At 31.5% G+C, this 24,335-nt stretch overlaps 1 protein-coding gene and 1 pseudogene across 1 annotated transcript; both read left to right on the top strand.

Moving 5' to 3' along the window:
- The first annotated feature begins 832 nt into the window (after positions 1–832).
- Positions 833–7,096, top strand: LOC133802605 (protein ALTERED PHOSPHATE STARVATION RESPONSE 1). The gene is made up of 5 exons (XM_062240953.1): positions 833–2,891; positions 3,557–3,741; positions 4,557–4,780; positions 5,220–5,550; positions 6,321–7,096. Exons 1-5 carry the CDS (start codon positions 2,123–2,125, stop codon positions 6,771–6,773), a joined length of 1,962 nt encoding a protein of 653 aa, XP_062096937.1. The 5' UTR covers positions 833–2,122; the 3' UTR covers positions 6,774–7,096.
- Positions 7,097–10,380: 3,284 nt separating this feature from the next.
- On the top strand, positions 10,381–12,988 carry LOC133799484 (protein DETOXIFICATION 45, chloroplastic-like; annotated as a pseudogene).
- Positions 12,989–24,335: the final 11,347 nt, after the last annotated feature.

The raw sequence follows: 24,335 nt of genomic DNA, 5'->3' as shown, positions 1-24,335 counted from the left end.
AATTAATTAAAATTATTTTAAAGTTTTAATTAAACATTCATTTTGTTTTATGAATTCTGAAAATATATTTAAACCATGTAAAAATAATAAAATAAAATAAATCGCTAAAATGAGGGGTAATTTGAGAATATTAAAAATTTAAATATACGGAAGATACCAAATTATATAATTTTTGCAAACAAATAGTAGAAATTGATAATTATCATAAAAAGATGGTTTCAAATTTGTATTTCGATAAAATACAAAATATGTATTTACTCATTTTTATATAATATTTATGACTTAATATAATCAAACTAAAGTGAATTGGAAGAAAGGAGGAGAGAGAAAGATAGGTAGTAGATCTCACATGAATGAACTCATGCCAAATTGAGTGGTTACATTGAATATTTGACAAATGTAGTGTTATTTATGAGGGCTGCATAGACTCTATCAAACAGTTGTAGTGCTTTTCATAAAGGGACTTTACTTACTTTTATTTATGAGAATGTGTAACAATTTAAATTCAGCATGAATAATTGTTATTATTACTAATTATTATGAGTATTATTATCTGTACTCTAGTGAGTGACTATGACAAAATGCCACAGGTGTAAAAAGATACAAGAAAATATACACAATACAAAATTTACAAATACAATGCTGTGGTGTGGTCCTTTCTTGTATGTGTGCCACCAATAGTACAGGTCTCTCCATTATTAGTCATAAAAAAGAGCTTTTTTATTTTATAAAGGCAAAGAAAAGAGTAAACAGGAAAGAAAGAAAAGTACAACACCAGCGAACTAGTTTTGGTGGGTTTTTGGAAATATGGGCTGGTTCTTTATATCTTTGCAGTTTTTTATTTATTTTTTTCAAATTGCTAAAATGCACTACTGTTCGTGCTAAAATGCGCCAGCCAGTACTCAACTAAACGTCTTTTTCTATTATGTCACGTGGTAGTCAAAGAACCACTTTAATGGTGTCCTGGCTTAAGCAAAACATGCTCTAATAACTTGCTTAGTTAAGAAGTAATATGAAATATAATGTTCAACAACCAATAAAGTAATGTGATAATGTTGGTCTTTTTTTTTTGGTTCCTTAACTAAGAATGTAAATAGAGTAATAAAGCCAAAGCTAAGAGGTTCTGTCTGTCATGAGTGTAAAGAATGTATAAAATTATGTAATGGGTATGTGTTAAAATGTACTAATTTTGGCTTTGGATGCTTCTTTCGCTATTGGGTCTCGAGTCTCGTGCTTGAGCTTTTACTACCTTTTTTCTGGGTTTTTGGTGTTTTTTTAATATGTAAAAAGCATGAGATAAAAACAGGGTTTTGTGGGGTTTTCTTCTTAAAGATTTGATCTTTGGAACAAAAAAAATCTCATCTTTAATGTAGTACTACCAGTTCTTGCCTGTTTTCTGACAGTTTCTAATTCAGGACCCCTGCTTCTTGTCTTTTTGTTTTCCTAAAGCTAAAATTCATAGAATCCTCTTAGTAACTGTTGTTGACTTTTAGCTTTTGGTTTGAATTTAAAAATGCTAGCTTTGAACTCTGTTAGAGATTCTGAACATAGTGTTTTTATTTGGTGATCTTTTCTCTGTATCTCTCTGGAGCCTGCCTGAGATTTTGGACTGTGAGCTCTTCTGTTATGGGAAATTCAGGATTTGGAGGTAAGGTATGGGTTTGATTATCCCTTTAGGCATGTGTAACTAGGGATATTTGGAGGAACTAACCCATTCATTTGGAACTTCTTGGGTTTTATTGGTACGTTTTTTTGAACTGGAGCTGGGCATTTTTGTTTTCTTCACTTTTCTCAGTTTACTGGATTTATTTGTTTTCTTTAAATTCCTTGAGTAACGATAGGAGATCAACAAAAGTTGAGCTAGTGAGAATTGAAAACTTAAAGCAGTTGTTTTGGCACGTTTTTTGGGGGCATTTTGGTTTTTGAGGAAAGAATTGAAGATTAAAGAGTGTACAATAGGAGATTTTTTAGCACAGTTTTCTCCTAATATGATAGTCATTTATACTTAATGGTATCCAAAAGTTGATATTCATTGTGATCTGATTAGACTTTGGTGTTGGTATTGACCTTACTTGGATAGTGATAAGCAAATTTGGCAAGTCAAAACAGAATAGAGAAGAAAATGGGTTGTGTTGCCTCTAGGTTTGACAAGGATGAGAGGGTTCAGATTTGCAAGCAGAGAAAGAGGTTAATGAAACAGTTAGTGGGGTTTAGAGGAGAATTTGCAGATGCCCAATTGGCTTATTTAAAGGCATTGAAGAACACTGGTGTAACCCTGAGACAATTCACAGAATCTGAATCATTGGAGATTGAAAATACCACTGAAGGCCTGCCATTGCCACCCTCACCACCACCTCCACCACCACCACCACCACCACCACCACCACCACCACCACCACCTCCTCCGGTGGAAGAAACTGATGAAGAGGAAATAAAAAAGAATGAGTATGATACCATGCAATTTCCTCCGATCATAAGCTCGTCGTTGGATTGGGACCCTTTTTGTTCTACTTCACCATTTTATTGGGGAAATGAAGAAATGATGGAACCAGTAGATGAGGAAAACTGGGCAGAGACTAAGACAGATTTTGAGGAAGATGAACCAGAAGAGAAAGCTTCTACTGCAGATGTTGTTGCTACTGAAGCACTTCCTAATAAACTACAAACTGCAGGGTCTGTTGATGATAACTCATCTACAATGAGCTGGTGTGATAAAGATACAGCAGATGGGACCACTGTATTTTTTAGAAGCAAGAAGTCCTTAGAGGATTTAGCCAAGGAATTGGATGACTATTTCTTGAAAGCATCAGCTGGTGTAAAAGAAATCACTGTTCTTATGGACATAAATGGAAGTGATATGTTTCTGCCTCACAATTTCAAAGAGAACAAGAGTAAATTCATGATCCTTTTATCCATCTTATTGAAACTTTGTTTTCTATTTTATATACAAGTCTATATAGATCATAATTCAGGGTTAAAAAAATGGCTGCAACAATTACTGAATATATCTGTATATTCACTGCATTTATACACACATACACACAAGCGCTTGATAATTAATAAGTTCTTAATTTTTAATACATTAGTATCGGATCTTACCATTTTCTTTAACATGACGATGTTAAATGGTTTTCTCTTTAGGTAGTTCTATTAAAATATGTGGACTTTGTGCTTTCTAGCCTATTGTGTATTGGTATTTGTGTTTTATGTATATAATATTGGATTTCGAGCATATGCTTCTGTGGAGGCTTTGAATTCCCCATAATAGAAATTAGATGATGGTGGTGCTTTGCAGTAAGCTTGTCATTGATGTAATAATTTTTTTTTTTGTTTCCAATTCATGAAAACATATGTTTTCACTTTATGCTTATTGCTTTTGTTATAACTTATATATATGTGGTAAAAAATATATTTGCTAACTATGCAAAATTGGCTACTTAGTCTTTCTTGTGTATTCAAATTTCTTATATGCAGAAGCAACAAAATATTGTAACTTTCTTTTAAAAATATCATATTCCTCTTCTTCTTTGCATAACTGACTACTGGTTCTTTACAGGGAAAGGTTCCAATACTGCAAAGGTCTTTAGTGCATTGTCATGGAGTTGGTCATCAAGGTCACTTCAGTTTACAAAGGATTCTGTTGATTCTGTTAGTTCTAATGAACCATGCAGGCCTGGAGCTCACTGTGTCACACTTAAAAAGTTACACGATGAAGAACAAAAACTTTACAAGGCAGTCAAGGTAAATATATAGCCAAAAAAATCATGCATTTTTTTTTGAAGGAAAATTGTTAAATGATAATAGTTTGTGTGTATATGGTGGGGCTTATTATACAATGAGCTTATTATTGCTGTAGGATATGGAAGGGCTTTCTCGTGATACCGATCCTAATTACATAAAGTGTGCTCATCATCCGTAGATTGCCAATTTTGGGCTAGAATTATTGGCAACTAAAATATGCATATGAGTGCATGACCCTATAATATTTCACCAGACTTTAAAACATTTTTGAATTTCATGCTCTAGGTAATTGTGGAAAATCAAATCATTCATTGTCGCAAAGTGTTACCATATTATAAGTTAAATGAAATGGGTATGCATTTAATAAGGACAAATACCTTTTCCTATCTTTAGAATTTTTTTGAGTTATTTGATCTTATAACAATGTATGTATGTAGTTTTGGATATTCTGGTTTCTTAATGGTCATTATGGCAACTAGATATGTTTTCTAATGGAAATAGAGCTTAATGATTATCCTATTTTAATCCCCATATGTAAGAAGTCTCTTGTAGTGTTATTATATTTGATAAGATTCTAAATCAATTCATAGTTAATAAGAAATGTTCCTTGTCTATTCTCCAACCATTTATAATATAATGTCTCTACTTTTTCCTTTTGTATTTTTTTTTTCTTCTAGTGTTGATTTTTCTGCATTTCATTTGAATTGTTTATATGCATGGAAAAGTTAGCTTTCAATGAACACTCACCCTTTTAGAGTCTCTTCTTTTTTCAAAAGTTGTTTCCCATGGATATAATCATTTTATTACATATGTAGGAGGAAGTGATAACAAAGTTAGAGCTTGAAAAGAAATCCTCATTACTGCAAAAACAAGAGGCTGAAAACTATGATTGGGAAAAGACAGATAAAACTCGGCAGAGCGTTGGGAGTCTGGAGGCTGATATCTCACATCTCCAACAGACAATAAGTAGGACTTGTGCTTCTATATTGCATCTCATTGATGACGAGTTGTATCCTCAATTGGTTGCAATAACTTCCGGGTAAGATATATGAAAATTCTAATATCTATATTGTGTGGTCTTATTCTAAGTTTTTCAATGCAAAGACGGGAAGACATTATAATTTTCTATAAAAAAACCTTATTATCAAATTCCTATTGAGAAAGACAAATAAGTATTTCCCTCCATTTCATTCTTCTAAATTCAAATTATGCAGTTCATCTGATAATGTATGAGAAAGGTTCAGTATTTTTGGTGCAACATTTTAAAAATCATATATTAGTTAGTTGACAGTAGGCTCGGAATTACATGGAAAAACACACAAGCACACGTTAAAAGCAATAAAGGAAACTTGAAAAAATACAGTGCTTACGGGTACAAGACTAGCCAACCTTTCTTAAAATTGTGTTAGTCAATAAGTCTCAGCCGTGAAACCCAGTCCACCTTGTGTTCTCATGTAGTTGAATGAATCATTTTGTAGGTTGTTACAGATGTGGAGAACAATGTATGAGAGTCATGAAGCTCAGTACCGTAAATCACAACTATTGAAGCATTTAGGGGACAATCAAAAGATGGATCCGAGTACTGCTAACCATCGCCAAGCTGCAGTTCAGCTTGAAACTGAGGTCATTTGTTGGTATAACAACTTCAGCAGAGTTGTAAACTTTCAACGGGAGTATGTGAGAACTCTCTGTAGGTGGATCAAACTCATTAACAGTATTGTAGATGATCATCGAAAGAGCCTTCACTTGTCTGCGGTTCAAAGCCTGTGTGATCAATGGCAACTTGCTGTAGATAGATTGCCTGACAAGGTACTTATTCGTTTCACTACTGCATTTTTGGAAGCTTACATTGCATAGAATAACACGATCTAATGTCTTGTCCATGGAAGTTAACACTGTTACAAAAAAATAAGACACAATTTTTACTAAATTAATTAATAGTTATGATGACCTTCACTTGTTGGTTAGACACAAGATTTTTATGTTTGGAACTGATATTATACTACTCAGGATGGTAACATGTTTCTTGGGGTAGTGGTAATAGACATGTTGGGTTAAAAATCTTTTCTGCATCATAATTACAGTAATATGTTAGCTGAATTTATAGGACAAAAGTTACACTTTGTTATAAATACAACAAAAGTGGTTGTGCCATTTTCTCAATGTTGAATATGCTCACAGCTAGACATTGCTTTGATAATAAGTAGAGACTAATTAGCATTAAGGATTATATTATTTGATTAGTATTCTTTATTGGCTCACATTATTCTTGTTCGGATTAGTTATATGCTTACATTAATAATACCCTTGGTATTCGGGATTTTTGAAATCTCTTAGAATTTGATGTTAGCTGACATAATTGCTAATCCACTTTATCCTTCTAGAAAATAAATCTATTCATCATACTATTGTCTGGTTCTGAGATCAGTACTTTTGATGATCATTGCCCCCACGAGTATTTTGCTTCTATTAAACTAAAATGGTCCCTCTTGAAACATTTAATTTTGATAATTTGTTTAATTGTCTATGATGTTTCCACTTGAGATGCCATCGTCTTTGTTGCCTTTTCATCCTTTCAGGCAACCTCAGAGGCCATTAAGGGTCTTTGCTCAGCTATCCACTCGATAGTCCTCCAACAAGAAGAGGAGCACAATTTGCAGAGAAAATTTGAAAAAATAGATAGAAGGTTTCAGAAGGAAATGGACTCGCGGGATGAGTTGTTGAGCAAACTTCAGGGTAGCTTCGAGGGCGAAGACATACTCTCGAATTTGAGCCCCAAACATCCTTTGACACTCAAGGATGCCAAAATAGAAGCCTTAAAGAAGCAATTGGAAAATGAAAAGACTCAATATGACAATTCTGTGCAGGCAACCAAAGCCATGACTTTAAATAGCCTGAAAACAAGTCTCCCAAATGTATTCAAAACACTTGTGGATTTCTCTTGGGGCAATGTTGAGGCTATTGAGGCTTGTTTTAGCCATATTAAACCAGAAGATTCCTGTGATGCTGAATTGGAAAGCACTGAAAGTTGAACCTTGAGAAAATGCTGATCCTGGTGTTTGGGTTATTATGCATGCAAGTTTTGTTTTTGGTAATATGGGGGATGTAGGCATCTTTTCTGTTTGTTTATATTAGCAGATATAGCTGAGTTGTTCATAACTAATCTTGTGAATCTTGATTTTACCCTTCTAGGCAACAGTTCTGTGCTTGAGTTTTTTATTCTATGTTCTGAAAATTCTAAAGTTTCAACAATGGCAAGGCAAAATTATTGTTCAGAACCTGTTTATCCAAGTACTTGTACAGTGGATGATATGTTGTGTGTATAGTAAAAGATGAAAATGAATTTGGTTAGTTATTTGCAATATAGACCAGTAACACGAAAAGGTGAAGAATGGCCCTCTTTTGGTCTTGGTCAAATTAATACTAAATATTATCAAGTGAATGCAAATTAGGGTATGGATGATGTCTGTCTTTGTAGCCATTTCACCCGTCTCTCAGTCTTGGTCTTTTATTTTTGATCTAGTGATTAGAAAATTGTTTAAAAATTTGAACAGTGATGTAACATATTGATCTAACAAGGGTCCCATCTAACAATACACAAAAAAAAAAAAAAAAAAAAGCTTTTAATATAAGAAAATATGTTATTTTGTTGATTAGTAGCTATGAAGTTGCCTTAAAATTAAAAATAAGTGATAACAAGTGATATGGGACAAGACAGCATGTTATAAATTTGATTTAGTTTGGTTATTTTGGTGGGTTAATTTTTTTTAATATATTGATTAACTTCAAATTGTTAAATTTTAGTATCTATAGCATTTTATCAGGATTGTGACTAAATTATATTGAAATTTGTATTTTTCAACCCCTCTGAAAGAAAAAACACTTAATCACATCCTATAAAAATATTTAACAATAAAATTCAATAAATAAAAAATACCCTACAACATTATATTGAAATTTTTATTTTTCAACCCCTCTGAAAGAAAAAAACACTTAATCACATCCCATAAAAATATGTAACAATAAAATTCAATAAATAAAAAATACCCTACAACATTATTTTTGAAGAGTTTCATATGTATGATGTATACGGTAAAATACAAATATTAACAATAAAAAGATATTACCTCATGAGAATTAAAATTATTAATAAAATCATAATCTTCTACACCCACATCCATATTGTCTTCTTTCATTAGCTATATTCTTTATAATTTTGGTTTCTTAAATTGATAACCTAATTTTTTGAATACCCAATGTATTAAAGAGGGGTGCATTAGGGTTATTCATTGGATTACATCCAATGTTTTTAGACCTATCCAATCCGATCCAACTATCCATTGGATGTTAGATTTTTACAACTAATCCAATCCAATTTACTTGTCTCAACCGATCCGATCCAATTATTCATTGGATTTGATCGGTTATATCCATTGGATGTGTCCCTTGCTTATGTATTTAATTCGATTGGATCCATTCAATATTTTTGAAGTTGTAATCTAGCGAAATTTATTTAAATACTTCCTAATAATATAAATAAAAAAAGACTAATTTGCTCAGAATAATACAACACCGTACAAATACAACATAAATTATAAGCATAATCATAAATAAATAAATAAATATTTTTAAATAAATAAATATATTTTAAAAATATATATACAATTGGATCGGTTCAGATGCATTAGATTTTTGCATATATATCATCCAACAACCGATTCGATCCAATTTGGATCTTCAAAATCTGATTCGATCTAATCATAATTGGATATCCTAAATTTCGTGGTCAGTTGTAATTGGATTGGTCGATTCTAATTGGATTGAATAATTTTTGCACACCCATAGGGTGTATTAAGAAATAGAGTTTATGTTATAAAATTATATTAGGATATTTATATCAATTTACATAAGATTATATTTGTAAGGGTAATATCATTTTGGATCTCTGTTTTGAAAAAGTTGTCAATCGGACCTTGTGTTTTATTAAATGACATTTCAGACCCTACGTTTTGCAGAATGGAACAAAATACCCTGGACAAGATTTTAGTCAAAATATTTTAAAATATGACCAAATACCTCTGAGTTTTTTAATTAATGAATTAATTATATTATTAAAAATACATTTTAAAATAAAAAATAAAATAAAATAATTTTAAAATATAAAAATAATTAAAAAATAAAAAAATAAAATAAAAACTAATTAAATAAAATATACAAACTCAACTATATAACAAAAATTAAATCAAATTTATAACTAAACTAAATTATTACAAAATTAAATTGATAAATAAAATAAAGCTAAAACTAATTAAATAGGAATTACTAACTAAATAATAACAAATCCTAAAAATAAGAACTAAAAGCCCAAACCTAAATGAATTTTTCTTCATCATCTTCTCCTTCCTCCATATTCGCTGAAGAAGAGCAATGGTGGATGCAACATGGGAAGATGAAGTTAGAGTTGGGCGCAGAGGCTCGACGCGACAAAACTGCTCGAAGAGATAGTGGAAGCTTTGCTTGACGTTGTCATCATAGATTCAAGCACATAGTGGGCGACGCTAGATCTGAAACTTTCAGGGGCATGGAGCTTCGAATCTGAAACTTTCAGGGCATGGAGCTTCGGATCTGAAACTTTCAAGAGCGTGCACTACAGCAAATACCCATTTCCATAACACATGAATATAATAGAAATGAAAAAGTATTATGGTAAATGTTATATATGTAGCAAAAGAAAAAGGCGGTAATGCCCGCCACTTATACATATTTTTTCAGAAAAAATCACACCAATTTCGGACTCACCATTTTCTTCTTCGGCTAAGCAAAGTCCGAACTCTATCTTCGGTTTCAGCATCCCTACTTCAAATCTGAGCTCACATCTCCTCCATCCCTCAAATCTCAGCCTCCATCCCTCATATCTCCTCCATCTCTCTCTCGTCTTTCTCTATCTCTCTGTCAGTAGGGTTCCATTCGTTGGGTTGTTTCACTCCTCTTCGGTCTTGGCAAGCCAGGTAAGGATATATAGTTTCAGGTGTTATTGATCTGGGTCATTGGTGTTTTATGCTAATCGAGCTTAATTTGGGAATAAATCTAATGGGGTTGTTTGATTTTCTGTTTCCATTGTTTTGGTCGATTTAAGGGTGTGTTTTTTGTTTTAATTTTGAAAAGGGTGTTTTTCATTTTGTTTAACAATCTCAATCTGGTTGAGATTGTTGTGTATTTGGTGAAAGCATTGAGATTTATGTTTGTTGCTCCAGTGCACATAGGGGACTCGGGTAAATTTGTTGCTTTTACTAGTAGGCAGAAGTTAGGCCATGTAGATATTGTTGGGGGCTGCTATTTGGTCAGAAGGCACAGACAATGTTTCAATCAGTTGGTGACCCTTAGTAGAAAGAATCGTTTCCCCGTGGTCAGTAATCAGAGGAGTTCAGATAGTGGTGCCAGTTCATCTAAGATTGATGAAAGATTGGTTTTTAAAGATGAGAGTTCTCTTAACGGTGGAGGCAATGGTGCTTCGTAAGACTACTACTTGATGTATTATATGTTTTTGTTTTTATGAAATTTTCAAGTCTTCTGCATTTTATGCACATTTTCTTGACTCATCAATGGTTCTCGTCTCCTTATGATAGTGAATTGGCAGAAATTCCTAGCGTTGTATTACATTCTCCGGATGTCAAGCGTGAGATAATGATGCTTTCTATACCTGCTATTGCGGGGCAAGCACTTGATCCTTTAGCACAGCTTATGGAGACTGCTTACATTGGTAGATTAGGTATGATTCATTGATTCATTTAAGATTCTCACTACCTCTAGATTGCCTGAGATTTTGATTTCGTCTGACGGTTTTTCTTCTCCTCTATGGTTTTGGAATTTTGTTCTTAATTATTTGTAGTAAAATTCTGAATGCTTTTAGTCTCAAGAGTGAATTTATAGATATCCGTAGGTCTACTCTAGGTGATATCTTGACTATTCCTTATGTTCTGCATTTTCCTTTTTTCTTAGGCTCTCTGGAGTTGGGTTCAGATGGTGTTTATGTGAACATCTTTAACTACATTTCAAAGCTATTTAATATTCCTCTTCTCAGTGTTGCCACTTCTTTTGTTGCTGAAGACATTTCAAGAAGTGAAAATAATTCTTCTGCTTTAGGTAAATTTAATGCCCTTGTAATTTATTATTGTATAGAAAAGTATTGTTCCAAATTAAAGATTGAGATAGAAATGACTATCCTTCTATTTTTTGAACTGATTGCTGTGCAGAGACCCACTTTCTAAACAACAGTAGCAATGGTAGTAGACCTTTTGATGTAATAGCAGAAAGAAAACAATTACCATCCGTGTCCACAACTTTACTGCTAGCTGTTATGATTGGTACTTTTGAGGCTTTAGCCTTGTCTTTGGGATTTGGCTTGTTTCTAAATATCATGGGAATAACATCAGTAAGGCCCTAAACACTCAGCATACTTGGCATATCGGCTAATAATCTGGTTTCTTTTATCTCTGCATGAAGATATACGCATAAATGCATATTTGTTAGTATTATTAGGTACTCCATATACTTTTGGTTGCCGTAATATACTTGTATTTTGTTTAATTGGGTAATGTCATTCTTGTAACGGCGGGGATAATTTTGCTTGCTTTTTGGAGGCCTTTTAGGCATTTTTTAGTTTTATTTTTTCAGGTATATAAATCTCAATTTAAGAATAGTTGTAGTTCTAAAAATCAGTTTCTTAACAGGATTCACCCATGCAGGCTCCTGCTCAGCGTTTTCTTTCACTAAGGGCTCTCGGTGCTCCTGCTGTTGTAGTGTCTTTGGCTCTTCAAGGAGTTTTCCATGGGTTTAAGGATACAAAAACTCATGTTTTATGTCTAGGAAAGTGTTATTGTAATTACTTGCAAGTGAGATATGTCACTATTATGTCTTCAATTTGTTGTCCTTGCGTTCTTTTCCATTTCTTCAAAGTTGAACCACTCTTCATGTCAGTTCATGTGGTGCTGTGTATGCAGGTATTGGGAATCTTTTAGCTGTGATTTTGTTTCCCATACTTATGTATTCTTTCCAAATGGGTGCAACTGGTGCAGCAATTTCCACAGTTGTGTCTCAGTACGTGTTCTTTGACTAGCATTGCAAATTTTCTTTAGTTTTTGCTATGATAATCCCTTGACATAAGATCGTGCTCGAATGTTTATATTTCATATATGTTGTCACCTTCTTAATGCTATGGTTTCTAAATAAGAGAGAAATACTACTGCCTCCAAAGATGGGATCATTACAATTTGGAGGATACATAAAATCTGGTAAATTTGGTTTTGTTTTTCATTTTTTTCTTAAAATATTAAAAAATAAAAATAATCCTTATGTCATTGAACTTCCCTCTTTTGTATGAAGATGCTTTCTTGTCTTACAATTTGACTGAAGCATAACCAGTCAGTTGATATATAGTATGTTCTGTTTTTTAGTTTACTTTTCTTTAGCTAAAATATTACCTATTTCTCTGTTTTAGACATGTTGACCTTTTTCTTTGCCTGTTATAACTAAGGTGTTATATTTTTATTTGATTCTTTCATATATTTTGGGATGTTATAGGTGGTTTTCTTCTTGGAAGAACTCTTGCTGTTCTAGCAACCATGATTTTGGGGACATCAATGGCTGCTCGTCAAGGCCCGGTTGCAATGGCTGCTCATCAGATATGCATACAAGTATGGTTGGCTGTTTCGCTTCTGATTGATGCCCTGGGTGCATCTTCATAGGTATTATTTCTTTCTTTGACTTATATTGCTTTCTATAATGTTTTGATCCTACTAAAGTTGCCCTTGTTTTGGACCACTAGTTTTGGCAAAGTTCTGCTTATTATTATTGTTTTTTTTTGCTCATACTGGTCAATAATAGAGGGATACTTTAGTTTTAAATCTGTTGAAATTTCTCTCTGCATAGTCAACATCTGCACATGATTTGTCTCTGTTGATTTATGAGTTGTTTACTTGTAGGCTTTGACTGCAAGTTATATGTCTAAAGGTGACTATAAGACAGTGAAGGAAATTGCTCACTATGTGCTGAAGGTAAGGTCTTTTTTCTATGTTAATTATTTATCGAGTTTTCTTGTACCTAAAGATTTTTGAATGTCCTACCCATTGAGTTTTTATGGTATATTATTTTTCATCTCAAAATAATTTGTTGCATTAATATCTCTTTGGATATTATATCTTGGATATATGTATTTATTGATTCTTATATATTTTTTCAGTGTCTATGAACTAATATGTTTTCATTGTGATATAGTAATAAAAGTAATCTTATGCGCTCTACTACGTTATTAAAGATGTGGAATTGAATACATCAAATGTTAGATTTTATGGATTAATTAGAACTAATATGAGATTTATTTTATTTTAAACTTTTTATGTTACTTTTTTTGCTTGAATTAATAGGATTATTGTTTATTTGGTCTCTACATATACGCCTATGACTAAGGCAAATATGTTGATTCACTTGTACTAAAGTCCATATTAATTGGATACACTTTAACTTGATTTCTCTTTTTTGAAAGTGAAACAATGTAGGGGAAAAGATGTATTCAAGATGTTATCTTCTCTATTTTATTTTATTTTCCCTAAAGAATTTGTTAACTGTACTGGTTTGTGCACATGCTCCTTTTGATGGTTTATGTATTTGGCATAAGTAAAATAATAATAGTTAGTGGTAGTTTATTTTTGGAAATTGGTGAGAAGGTGTGTTTATTAAAAATCGATTAAGTCATGGAGCTTTATTGAGTCAAAACATGATAGGTGTGTTTCCTATTCTATTACTAAGAATGGTAAAGCTGATATTGATTGATAGTAAGATTTTCTTTTGTGCTTTTTTGTCTCATATGCATTATGATTTGGTTGGTTAGTTGGTTATGGTCATTCTTACTAATCAACTGAGTTGCGGATCTTAAACTTTCAGGGATCAAAGAATCAGAAAGAAAAAAACATATAAAACTCTGCAGCAACAATTTACTGTAGTAATCTTGTTATTCACTTTAAAGGTAAGACTTCCGGCAACAACACCTCTGGCACTCTACAGATTCCCTAGGTATGGAGCTATGCCTTCTCTCATATTCATATCTCACACATAAGTTTATTAGCAGTGGCAATAGGAGTAACTAATTGTTGTTTTTTCCAGAGCATCAAGTGTCTTCCTCCTCTATTCTAATTCTTTGACTTCTTTTAATTCTGCATTAACTCATATGCTCCCTATCATATAATATATATAATGCTATAGTTAGCTATGCAATTTCATATATATAATGGTCATTTTCGTATTTTAAAGAAACAAAAGTTGTTTCTAGCATAGCTGAGCCTGAGAGCGATGATCATAGAGGAGAAAGATCCTATTTTCATATATTAAGTACTAGTTTAAGCTTTATGAGGTATTAGCATCATCTGAAAAGTTGATTCCTTAAGGAGAAAACATAAAAAAATTAGGGTCGATAGAAGATTCTGATCTTGCAATTTCTCTTCTTCATACTACTGGCTTTTAATATTTATCATAATAGGAAACAGCTTCCTAATGAACCCTTAAAATAAATCAATAAATGAGTAAGCAAGACGAAATTATAATAAACTCTAGTGGAATCCTTGAGTTATTGATAAAGAAAGTCTAGTAAGTAATAACTCAGAGTTGAGGGTTCAGTTCCAACAGAGTTGTGCTGAGGATAAGTTAACTTGATATGCCTATAAACCTTGTTTTATTTAATTTTTCATTGAGAAAAGCTCTCAGTTTGAGTTTTTCTTAAGAAGTTAAGAGAGACTAAAAGAGTAGACAAGTTGGAGAAGAAATGCTATTACCATAGTTCTGATAAAAATAAAAAGTTCTCTAGAATTCACTCTTCTCTTCCTGCGGGTGGTTTATGCTAGTTGTCATTTCATGTTGCCGTCATGTTAGTCGAGATGGTTTTGGAACAGAAGTTTAATAGCAGTTAAGTTTACTTTTTTTTTAAAAAAAAAAAAAAAAGCCCGTAGATAATAGATAGTTTTTTTTTTTTTCAATCTAGTTTTAATACTTATCCCTGTTGAAGGTGGAACTATTTTATGTACTAACATAGCAAACTTTCTATGTAATTAAAGAAGAAACTCAATTAATAATAAATGTGAGGAAGTGACTTTTCTATATATCATGAACAAACTTTTCAAGTTCAATGATTGTTTAGGAGGGTGTAGATTTTGGTCCTCTTTCAACATTATATATACTTATCAAAAAAATAATCATGATATATATGTTGTAGTGCCAAATAGATGAAAACATATATTAATCAATGCATTAGTAAAGAGAAAAAGGGCTGACACGCCCTGTGAAACTGGAAATTATAATTATGACATTGATAAGAGCATAACATTGTAAGGAACAACAATGACATGAATAAATATTAATAACAAAAATTAAAAAAAAATTGTTACTGATGATGGCAGTGAGCAACAACCCCTCATCTTTTTTGTTCTTTTATGCTGGTGCTGAGCTTGCCGTTTCAAATTTTGGAAAAAAATTTACGTTTATTTTTTACTCATAGGCATATGCTATCTCCTGGGCAAAATATAATTTTTTATTCAATATGTGATATATAATTAGTCTGTGTAATTTGGTAGTTATATGGCATAAATCAAACTTCTGGGGCATGATGTGAAGACTATTATCTTAAGGGTTTCTTAGTTAGGTTCAGGTTTTGCTTAAATCTCTTAATATGAGAATTCACTTGACAATGTGGAGAAAAAGAAGTTGATTCATTGTGATGTTGTTAATATATAGGAGCTCTATTTATTTAATTATTTTATCATTTTCACTTTTAGCTCAATTTTTGTATACTCAAACTAATAATAGAAGTTGAGATTTAGTTTTTGACCATGTAGTTTACTTTTAGAGTTTGCACTGTTGTCAGAAAACAACACATGATTACATCAATACAGTGAAAGAAATTTAAGAGATGTGAAAGTAGAGGAACTGTTTTTCTCCAGTTTCTGCTTTGTTTTCTTTTGGAGTTGTATATGCATTAAAGGTTGTATGGAATATGATGAAGTTCGTGATGGTGCTTTTGAACTTCTTAATTAACATTCATCAGAAGCTTATGGTTGCTTTGCTAATGAATATACTGTGACAGTAACAATAGAACTATTGACTTTTAGCTATGTTAGTTAGAATTGTATAAATCTTTTTATCTTAGCTTTATTGGTAGATTTGACAATGGTGAAAAGAACTCAACTTTACCAAACTAGCAAATGCTAATCTATTCTGTGCGACTTCAGTTAATTGTTTCTTTTGCCCACCTGTCATAATCTGATGAAACCAAAAAAGAAAATACTGCTAGTATTTCCTTTATATCTTATGTGGAGACTTGGAAATTATGGTTTTTGACACTCTTAAGTAAAAGGCTCATTTCCGAGTAGTTTCGAAGTAGAATGTGTATATTGTTTAAGAAATGATTATTTAACTTATACTAACTTATACATCATTGCAGAAAGATGTTAAGTGCAAATTATACGTAGGGCAAGGTGGTTCAGCCAATCATTTTGTTTACACGAGAGCATAAACATTTATTTTTGGGGGCAAAAAAATGAATAATTTTAATTGTTGGTATAAATGAAATGAATGAAATGAGAGTGGTACTGATAATATAGTTGTGTTTAGGAGTCCACTTAGCAGTTAGCTGGGTTTTGATGGTAAACTTCAGTGAATTACTTTTGGATTTGTTTTGCGGGTGTGAGAGAAGATTCTCTGTTTCTATCATATTCATATGTTAAAGATTCTCTGTTTTCTTTTTCTGGTTTTTTAGTTTTGTTAGCTTCAATTGTATTCAGCTATAATGTTACAACTTCCATCTATTTTGAGTTTTTTAGTTTTTTCAACTTTTTTTTTATCGAAAAAAGGAGTATATTAAAAACACAGAAAGAAATTACAACTGTCAGATTTGAAACACCACCAAACTTACAACAAACTCAAAACAGAGACTAAAATACAAGCCAAATCATAAACTCCTAACCAACTCAGCAATTGATCTATTCTTAGCCAAACATTGTTGACTCAAACAACCAAAAAATCTAGCTTTCAAACTCAAACTTATAATTTTAACTAAACAAAGAAGAGTGCTGGAGCAAAGAGAAAAATAACATGCATTTCTGTTGCACCAGATGCCATAAACCACAGTAGCCAATTTTTGGGCTTCCCTTCTAACCACAGCTTCCATTGAACAAAATTCTTAGGCCAAATGGCAGTGCCTAACCAGTATTTAGTCAGCTCCCGAACCTGATGAGAAAATCTATAGTAAAAAAAAAGTGTTGATGAACTGTTCTTGAGTTCATTTATCAACTTTACCAGTTTATTTTGAGTTTTTATTTGGGCATTTACCAGTTTATGTTTAAAGATTATATTCATTCCTATTGCTCTTTGTAATTAGTTGGTCAATCCACATTTTCCCATTAGTGCCACCTAGAATTGAAACCATGTCATTGATATTACTTTTTACTACTCAATTTCTCTATCAGTAGTAATTAATGCTCTACTATTTTATCAAAGTCATTTTACCAATGACTGGATCTGTAACACTGCCCTTTTGGTCCTCAATATGACAGAAAACTGAATTTCACCATCGATAGTGTTGTATTATACATGGTTAGTGAGTGGTGATGACAGTTGTAGGGAGTTATTTTTTTGAAAGTTGCATGGATTAGATTGAAACATACAAGTTTGATTGGAAATATGAATCCATATTAATGAACGTTAACAATGCATATAAAATTTTGATCCTAATTGATGTTTTGAAATAATATCAGCTCCCAATTTTTATAGTTTGGGTTCTTACAATCTTTATATATGTACTTTGCCTAGAAAGAATATCACTTCTAAGCTCTTTTTTTTTACTGCTTATATTCTGCTGGTTATTTCTCATTTTTAACTACGCTTGATGAATTTATGTCTCATTTACTTTGCCTTGAAAGAATATCACTTCTAAGTTCTTTTTTTTACTGCTTATATTCTGTTGGTTATTTCTCATTTTCACTCATTAGCTACGCTTGATGAACTCATTTTCCCTGCTGGTCATTTCTCATTTACTTTGCCTAGATTTTGGTTATCACTTCTAAATTTCAGTTCAACCTTTACCCTTTCAATTTCTCTTTGTAATTTCAGCCAGAGTATATACTGAATATACTCTGGCATCCCCTAGAAAAAAAATTATTGGATAATAACATCTCAATCATCCCCGGAAAGAAACAATTCAATTATGGAAAAATTACCATTTAATCCCATATATTTAGAAAACGATCAAAACTTACTGTTGTATTGTGTGAAATAGGTACACTCTCCTATCCATTTTGTCAAAATTTACTAAGTCATACTTAAAATGCCTTTAAAGTAAATGTGTGTATATATTTTATCCCCAAATTTTAAGATCGAATTAGATAAATTTTGGATTTCAAAGGCTGCTTTAATATCTATTGACAAATTTTAATTTTGTATTAATCTTTTAGGTATTGATTATATTATTTAGGTTGGGGATCGAATTGGCAAGGAGCATTGCAAAGTTAATTTGCAAGAAGTACGGAATTTGTTCTTTTAACTCTTATTATTAATATCTTAAAAATGTTAGAGGAGTTTGAATATCTTAAATATTCATCCATAGAGAAGTAGGTTATGAGATTAAAATTGTGTGCTGCGATGATAACGGAAGGCTAAAAACTTGTGTGTATTAGAGAAGTAGGTTCTGGAAAATTTGTTTGTGTACTGCGGTGATATAAGGAAGAAAACTTATTGTGTGTTGTTTGAATTTTTTGACTTGGTATTGATAGATGGTTAGGTAAGCTTTTATATGTATAGATTAGTTTTTTCATTATATGTATAGATTAAAATTTTCATTTAGTCATATTGTTTTCATTATTTCCATATGTATAGATTAGATTTAATTGCCACAACCCAAGCTAAAATCTTGTTTTTGATCCAAACCCAATTAGTTAGTGGCTACCATTTTAGAATCTGATTTTTAAATTAAAAACAACACTAGAATCTCTTAAACTAGAGACTATTAAATGGATAGAAAATAAGCCAGCAGAATTAACAAAAAATGGTGGTCAAGACTTGTGTTTAGATAAGCCTCCAATAAGATAACTAGATAAGCATTTAGATAAGCCTCCAATAAGAAAGACTTGTGTTAGAAGTTGTCTGGGATGTTAGGTTGGGAAGATATTGTAGATAGAGAGTGAGATTTACTTAGAGAAGAATTTGGCAATCTTTGGGAAAGGGGAGCCTCTCAATCTAACTCAACCTTGTAATGTTTAGGGTTTTGGTCTATACCAGCACTGTCTATTAATTAATAATGAGGAATTTCTGTAGTTCTCTCTAGTATTTGGTTCCTCAAAAATTACTATAAGGTTTTCAATCAAAGGAAAATCTATCTAAAATAAGTGAAACTCACTTTGCCTTACTGATTTCAACAGAAATCTCCATAATAAAATGCAAACAAGCTTTTCTAGCCACAAAAACAAAAGTAATTTACACATTCAGAAATTGTACACAATATTTTACTATTTATTATCTTTAATATTGATCTCAAAATGAATCCTTCTCTAATTATTTAGTGCAGCTGAAGGAGAGCATTAACTAAACTATTTGTATAGTTTTTAGTTAAAAGAAACTGAATATAGTACTAAGACTTAGAGCAGGATTCATTCTGAGATCAATACTACAAAACTTACATAATAAGAAGACCAAAATCATCGACAATCCCTTACAATCGTGTATAGACAGAGAATATAATATAAAATCTGACTCAAAATTACAAATCTATGAAACAAGTATTAGATAGTGTACCCCACGGAACCCCTTTGCTAGCTTGAAAGTCTTACCCTTGTTCATTGTTGAAACTTCCTTTTACTGGAGTATCAAACACACAAGCACTTCCTACAAATTAAAATCAGTCAAAAAGTCTGAAGCTCCTTAAGTAAGAACTTTGAGGCAGTTTCGCAATAGACTACCAAACCAAACCAAAATGTATTCTGATTTTATCTATATAGCCTATAAGTAGGTCCAAACAAAGTGAGTACAATAGATTAAATTATAATGTATACTAATAGAAAATGGTCACACTAACAAACAGATGGCTATGTATGCTTCTTAAATTGGCCCTGAATTGTGAGATATATGACACTTGTTTTGTTAAAAATGATGTTAAAAATGCATGCTCATTCCATAAGAAACAGGGGCTGATATGATTAGCATAACAGAAAATAGAAAGCCATAATTTAAAAGAAAACCAAGAAATGAAATGCTTTTATTTATTCAAGAGAGTAATTAGCTCGTCGAGGGAAAACTGCCAAGACTAGAGGGAAAAAAACTGGTAAGAATATGATGGTATGGTGGAATAAAATTACAATTAAAAAGTGTAATTTCTTCAATTAATTATAACCCAAATCTGAAAGTACTTAGCCATATGATGGTATGGTGTATTGTTATTATCTATATAGCCTATAAGTAGGTCCAAACAAAGTGAGTACAATAGATTGAATTTATAATGTATACTAATAGAAAACGGTCACACTAACAAACAGATGGCTATGTATGCTTCTTAAATTGGCCTTGAATTGTGAGATATATGACACTTCTTATTCATTGAAAGGAAAATAATTTCAACAACAAGTTTCTGGGTCAGCCATTTCTTTTTATTTGAAACAAGTAAATAATAATATGCTAAAATTAGTACATATGTAAGAAAATAGGTTCACCATAATCCAAGTAAAACTTTACCCACCATTTATATTCTTGCTCATAAAAATAAAAAATAGGAAGAGAAATCAGAGATCATAGATGGAATATTATACAAAGACAAAAATCTAAGTCTGACCATTGATGATACTGAAAGGTTAAATATTTTTGTTTATAAAAGAAAAGATGGTGATGAGGCTGACAGTCTCATCCTTCATGTGATCTATTCTATCATACAAAAATAGTCCACACTCCACACTATGCACTCCACACTCCACACTCCACACTCCACACTCCACACTCCACAAGCTGTTAATATGGCAATGGAATTTTGTTATTGTTGTTATTGTTATTCAGTCCCCTAAGGTAAATTATTAAAGTTGTTATTGTTTTAAATTTTCATTTTAGAAGAACAAATACAGAAACTAATATATTGTCTTTAAAATAAATTTGGTAGAGTATTGCACTAGAAAAAAGACATAACTTTACAGAAGGGAAGAATGCTTGCTATTTGATTGACTGGGCAGATGTAATTGTTACTGAAGATCGTTGGGATTCTAGTGATCCAAAGATAACTGTACATGGAAAGCCTCTTGGACCAGACTTTATGCGAGTATGTGATGTTGATATTGTACCAGAATCCTACTTATTTCATCCTAATCATGCGATGCTTACACTACAAGAAGTAGTTGGTTCCACAGTTGCATGGCCTTCTAAAAAAGTTATTCCAAGAGGTACATTTTCATACTAAAAAAATAACCAATGTTGTATAATTTAGTGTTTGGTTTCTTTGTTTGCTTTGGTGCAGTTGTGAATTCATTATTTTGTATGTGGTGTCCTTTCTTAGATATAATTTCCATAGCATTTTTCTTGAAGTAATTTGTGATGCTAGATAATAACCATAAAATATTTCTTTGTTTATTTTGTAGATGTGACAAGCGAAGTAGAAAAGGATACTTAAGACTCCTTGAAAGTAGTAACTTTATTTATTTCTTTGTGTTGAAAGTAGTAACTTTTAACTATGTTGAATATTTAAGACTCCTTGAATACTTAAAGAACATTTTTTTGTTGATGACAGTGTTGAATGTTTTAAACTAATTTGTGGATTGTTAATACAATGTTGAATGTTCTTACTTTTTGTTATTTGAAAATCAAGTTCATTTGATGATACTAGTATATATTAGAAAGCTAATTTTAATTATATAAAAATAAATTAAAATATAATAGAATAAATTAGTGTTATATAAATAAAATATATAATGAGAATTTAAACATATCTAAATATAACAATAATACGAAAATTGTGTTATAATATCTATTACATTAACACTTTTTATGCAAAGAATTGTGTTATGCAAACTTCATTATATAACACAAATAATGTGTTATACTAAAGTGTAGTATAACACAAAAACTGTGTTATACTAAACTATAGTATAACACAAAAAATGTGTTATACTAAAGTGTAGTATAACACAAAAAAAGTGTTATACTAAAGTGTAGTATAACACAAATTTATAAGTATTGAAATGTGTTATATAGTTGACTATAAATAACATAATTAAGCACTTATCTATATATTAAAATAATACAGAAAGTGTGTTATCGTTGACAGTATAATAACACATCTGTATAACAATTATAAATTGTTATGTAAAGTACCCTGACCTACGATAACATAGTCGGTCTTAACACATCAAAAAGTGTTATGGTATGTTTTGATAACAGATTTTTGGTGTTATTAAAAGCATTTTTTCTTGTAGTGGTGGGGCGCCAGATCTAGATGTTAAAGCACGTGGGGGTGGAGCTGGGTTAGGCGACAATTGGTGTTGGGGTCAGATCTAGGTTAGATGGAGCTGGGTTAGGCAGCAACCGGTATTGGGGCAAGACTAGGTTGGGAAACACCAAGCTTCCCTTCCGATCGGTAAGCTTCTGGGTTCTCTATGCGGTGCCAGGTGTGACAACATTGGGAGGCCAGATTGGCTTGATTCCCTTTTGATCGGCTTGGCTCTTCAAGTCAACGCAGGCTGGGTGGCCGACGTTGAGGAGCTCTCTGTCATCAGCCGGAACCCAAGGTCGAGTTCGTCGTCCCACAGTCGGCATCAAGTGGTTTCAAATATGGGTTTGAGATGGAGATCAATGGATGAAAAATCTATGAGTTTGGGTTTGAACTTTTCTGTCTAAATCGATGGGTTTCTTTTAGGGTAGAATTGCAAATCTGAGATGGAAAGGGATTTTCATTTGATTTCTAGTTTTAGCAAGAACAATATGATGATGATGACGACGACGATGATGGAGGCTCTTTGAAGAAGAAGATGGAGGCTAATAGATTGGGACTAGGGTTTAGGTTTATTAAGTTTTGATTTCTTTGGCTTAATTTTTTTTATTTTACATTATGTTTAGTGAATATTAAAGCTGATAGATTAGGATTAAGATTTCTAAATTATGTTTTGATTTATTAATTAAATATGATTATTTTTGTTAATTTTTATAAAATTATTTATGTTAATTTTTTCTTATTTACAATAGTTTTGTTTTAATTATTTTTAATTTAAAAACAATTTAATAATTTAAAAATATATATATATTTTGATTATTTATTAAATTCATTAATTAATAAAATATGAGGGAATTTTGGTCATATTTAAATAAAGTTTGACCAAAATCTGGTCCAGGAACTCTTTTGTTCTATTTTGTAAAATGTAGAGACTAAATTGTTATTTAACAAAATATAGGATTTGATCAGTAATTTTTGTAAAATACAGGGTCTAAAATAATATTTATCATATTTGTAAATAAATAATTAATTATAAAGGGGTAAAAGAAGTAACAAAGTAGGTGCCGATAGAAGCACCCTTGAATATTTTATTTTTGGAGTAAAGAAGAAAGGAAAAAAGGAAGCCTAGTTTGTAAAGAGAGTGATTAATGCCCAAACATGTATTTTACTAGCAGTTAATATAGTGCAGATGGGTGGTTAGTAAAGATATACAATATAGACAATGACGAAGCCAACTGAATTAATTTAAAAATAACGGAATAAGAGATTTAACATTAAGCTAGAATATCAATATAATTATATTTATTATAATGACATAGAAATAACATGACTGAATCTGTATAATAATTATTGATAAGGAGATAGAGAAAATAAATTACTTAACTTTACTAACTTTAAAAAATATTGTGAATCAAATTAAACTTACCTTGCACATAAGATCATCTTTAATCTTACCTATAATCGACAACTTCAGACATTGTAGGCCTCATGGCAGGGGATGATTGTATTCACATAAGAGCAATTTCTATGAGTCTCTTCACTGTTTCTCCTTCGTACTCATCCACCTCCAACTTTTCATCCACCAACTCCATGTGCTTGTTATTCTTATAAAGATTCCATGCCTGTACGTAACATGAACAAAATCCAAGTAATTTTTCCAACTTAATTAGTAGAATATCATTACAACAAATAATGCTTTTAGGAGCGATAGATGTCGTTCCTAATAACGCTAAAAGTTGCCCCTAATAACATCAGTGGTGACATATCGCTTCTAAAAATTCGCTCCTAATAAGTCGACGCTAATATGCATTATTAGCGGTGACACATAAAGTCACCCATAATACTTTGACAGTCACCTAAAAAAAAGGGGTTCTCAAAATTAATTTTCTCCCCTAATAATAAAAAGTCATCCCTAATGCTCTATTATTAAGGATGACTTGTAAATTATTAGGGGCGACTGTTGCCCCTAATATACTGTTACAAATAAAAATATTTATTAAAAAAAATAGAAATTTTAAAATTATATATATTTTTTAAAATGCAGAAAAATAATAATTTGTTCAAATTACAAAATAATATCCATGTATATATTAATTAA

Source organism: Humulus lupulus, chromosome 9 (genome assembly GCF_963169125.1).
Source record: "Humulus lupulus chromosome 9, drHumLupu1.1, whole genome shotgun sequence".
In the NCBI taxonomy this organism is placed as follows: Eukaryota; Viridiplantae; Streptophyta; class Magnoliopsida; order Rosales; family Cannabaceae; genus Humulus; species Humulus lupulus.
This window is presented reverse-complemented; position numbering and strand designations above follow the sequence as displayed.